The sequence below is a fragment of the Centruroides sculpturatus genome, unplaced genomic scaffold, assembly GCF_000671375.1.
Source record: "Centruroides sculpturatus isolate CEXI.00-Female unplaced genomic scaffold, Cexi_2.0 scaffold958, whole genome shotgun sequence".
Taxonomy (NCBI): domain Eukaryota; kingdom Metazoa; phylum Arthropoda; class Arachnida; order Scorpiones; family Buthidae; genus Centruroides; species Centruroides sculpturatus.
This window is the reverse complement of record NW_019385395.1, coordinates 1,155-5,050: the sequence shown is the minus strand read 5'-3', so window position 1 is coordinate 5,050 and position 3,896 is coordinate 1,155. Positions and strand designations below refer to the sequence as shown.

Here is a 3,896-nt window from a genome sequence, read left to right as displayed (position 1 = left end):
ATTCAACGGCCATAAAAATTATTTATATTAATGATGTCTCCAAAGGTCAAGTTATTTTTCTGCGAAAAATTATTTATTAGAAATCGCGGCCGCCGTTTCGTGTGCTGTTCCGCGACGAAGACAAGCTTTGAACAACGGGCGTAGTCGAATGGTGCACACTCGATAAGTAATCCTATAATTTTTTGTTTATAGCATACTTTATACAGATTATTCCCAAAAAATTATACGTGTTTTGGAAATTTTGAGTGGAATTAGTCTAGAATCGGTTAATTTTATAGAAGAAAACCTTTCAAACAGCCTTAGTCCGTAAAGTTCTCACCTATCGGGCTACGATTGGCTCATGTATTTAATCATTCCTACAACGTAAAATTCGATTAGCGTGGAACGTATCTAAGCGTTATAGGGGGGTCTACTGTACTTAATTTATCTCAGAGTAAACATCGACATTTAAGTCAATTTTGTTGCTTAAAGTCTTACCAAATAATAAATAAAGAAAGTGGTAAAAATAAAAAGACAGTCGTTCTAAAAATTCTCAAATTTATTGTTTTTTCGAACATAAATTTGTTTATAATTGTGTAAACTACAATTTCTTATTAAATTATTTTGATGTATAGGCCTATTAGTAGTTTGATTTTGGTATATATAATTTACTCTAATTATTCGTTAACATTCTTATTTATAAAGATGAGATATAAAACTACTGTGAGCGTGTTAATAACGGACGTATATAGATATTAACGGCAGGAAGGCCACGGCAGATTATGGAGAGACCCGGAAGACTTGTTTCTAATTATTTATGGACAGAGATATGGCGAGCCCCGTATTTTATCTTTTAGCCGCCTTCTTGTGGGCCTGGCCAAACCCACGAATAAAAGTTCTGTTATATTCCCGAGATAGAAAGCGTCAACATAGCCTATACAAATATTGCACTTCAGCAGAAATAGAAAGAGCTAATTATTAGACAATTTCCTACATTTAGAGAAATAGTTAATTACAAATTTCTCAACTTTTAAAGATTGCATTTGGAAAAATCAATTAAAGATGTGATAAAGTTACCAATATTATTATTATTATTATTATTAAGAAATTATAACAAATACATATATGTTCCTAAACATTTGGTTTTAGTTATGTGACTATATTTACCTTTACTTTGCTGTTTTTCCGTTATGTGCAATGCTCCTTGCTTTTATCAATCGCTAGTCGTTTTTATATCAACAGAAATTATTCCAGGAATTTCTATATGTTTATATTTGTAAGTTATATTATAACACTAAATGTATTAAATTCACAATGTATCTTATTTCCTAATAATTTATTATATACAAAGTAAATTAATTTTTTTCGTTGAATGTTTGCATTCTTGCTGTCTTCGACGTTGGCAATCGTTTTTCAAAATCGAAATTATTCGTGTTTTTCTAAAATGTTTTAAATATTTAAAGTTTTTCTTATTGTATTAAAATAATCATCATGAAGATTAGATTAAATAATATTAAAAGAAGGTTTGGAAATTTAAAATGAGAAATTCAATACCTTGTTTTTTTAGTTTCAACTGAAATTCGTTAATCAGGTAACCCGCATTCCTTAAAAATTAGCCGATATTATGGAATTGTATGATGATAAACTGGGATGCTCGTTTTATGCAAATCGGAATTTGTTAGGACAAGCGCTAGTTTCCGGACGGAAATCTAAATATATAAAATTACTTGTCCTGACTGACTGACTGACTGACTGAATGACTGATTCATCATCGCCCAGAGCAAACCGCTGAACCTAAACATGTGAAATTTGGTATACAGTTAGGGTACGTCATGAAAACGCACACTAAGAAGGAATTTTTCGAAATTCCCATGCGGGGGGAAGGGAGAGCATTAAGACAACCGGAAAAAACGGATTTTACTGTACTATTTCAGATGCGATTTTTTGTTTTTATCTGCGTTTTAGTAGGGTATGCCATGAAAACGTACACTGAGAAGGGATTTTTCGAAATTTCCCCGCGGAAGGAGAGGAAGATCATTAAGGCTTAACCTGAAGAATGGCTTCTACCGTACTATTTTAGATGCGATTTTTTTGTTTTCAACTACGTTTAGTCTTCATTGAGTACTTAGGTGTATTACTGTAAATTAATAACATTTCAGACATTGTTATAAATATTTTTATCTATTTCGGTTTTAAAATGTTCGAACCGTTTTAAATTCGAATTTGTTATTGCATATTGGTTCAATTATAGAACGATTCCAGAAAATTGATCAAATTAAAAACAGTTCGTTTGATTCTCGGCAATTCTCTTCAGCGGTAGGTGTTATATAACAATTACTATGGTTATTGAAATATTGAATGTAAATGGGGTTTGCTTGCAAAATCTGCGCGGACGAAGTCGCGGGTAACAGCTAGTTAATATATAAAAGAGTAGAGTTAATGATAAGTCATATTGGGCGAAACATCGAACTTTGTGCTTCTTGAAAAACATCCTTTCTTTTCCAGAACACCGGTTAACTGAATTACGGATGATAACACCGAATAAAGACCACTCACCACCTGCAAATTAATTACATTATTTCAGGACACGAATTGATTCTATCAGATTACATTAAAACTTACTCTGATGACAAAGTTTTTCTTGACGAAAAAGAATCCATTTACACATATTCCGAAAGGTCTTCCACCAAATTTTTTCATAAAGTCGATAATCTGTGTTAAAAACAGAAGATATTTCGTTAATAAAAATATTATAGTTATGTTATTTGTTAATATTTTCTTACTTTAAATTTATATTTCAAAGACAGATTACTAGAAGAGAATCTTCCCACAGAAATGTAATTATCGTACATCTGAAATAAAGACGAAAACATGTTTATAAATGGTAATTATTACGATAATACAAAATACTTACAATTGAAGTTAGAATCGATAATGCCCTAGAGACTGCAATACATCCGATTAAGAGAATCACGGCTATAATTATTGTGGCATTTTTCAACACTGGCATCATATCAACAAATATAGCGCCGTACAGTAGAAATCCTGTCACGTAAATAAAATGAGCATAGATCGCCGGAAGAAGAATATCCCATTGATTATTAAGAATGATGAAAAATCTTTGTATTTCAAGATGCTTGTACATAAAATGTTCCAAAAACGAACTCAACGAGACATCGTTGATTTTTCTTTCCGCCAATTGATATGTCATCACGACATATCTTTTTCCCAGAATGAATAAAATCGTGACGGCTATGGCGAAAACCGAAAATATCTGACCTACACCGTAAACGTTCCATATTGCCGCTATAAAGGTACAATACAATGCTTCCATTTCGCTGGAATTTGTAAGTAAATGGGAATACCAAACAGTGAATAACAGTAAAGATATTGTTATCATGGTGAAATAAAATAGTACGAGTATTTTAATTAGGTGTGCTTCCNCATATTGCCGCTATAAAGGTACAATACAATGCTTCCATTTCGCTGGAATTTGTAAGTAAATGGGAATACCAAACAGTGAATAACAGTAAAGATATTGTTATCATGGTGAAATAAAATAGTACGAGTATTTTAATTAGGTGTGCTTCCATTTCCATTGCCAATTGGTCTTCTCCCTCATAACTGCTTTTAGAAAAGTGGAGCGATAATTTTCTTCTCTTCGTGACGCTGAATTGATAAGCAACGTACATCGATGTGATTAATATTACAAAAATTGCCTGTTTCCCGTAAGTGTGTAACAAATAAATAATTCCGCCACAATAAACCGATTCCACAGTGGTAATTAATGTTAAATGAATGACAGTGTACCATAAAAATACTTCTATAATTCGAGTATACCAGAGGAAAGTTGTTGAAGAAGCATTCAGATGACAGCACGGATGGAACAAGTCCACTCCAAATACTTTAACAGCGGA

General features: G+C 32.2%; 1 protein-coding gene across 1 annotated transcript; it reads right to left on the bottom strand.

Annotated features, from left to right (window-relative positions):
- Positions 1-2,351: 2,351 nt before the first annotated feature.
- Positions 2,352-2,965, bottom strand: LOC111638489. The gene is made up of 3 exons (XM_023384220.1): positions 2,763-2,965; positions 2,602-2,691; positions 2,352-2,538 (listed from the first exon to the last, which is right to left on the bottom strand). Exons 1-3 carry the CDS (start codon positions 2,850-2,852, stop codon positions 2,416-2,418), a joined length of 303 nt encoding a protein of 100 aa, XP_023239988.1. The 5' UTR covers positions 2,853-2,965; the 3' UTR covers positions 2,352-2,415.
- Between the last annotated feature and the right edge of the window lie 931 nt (positions 2,966-3,896).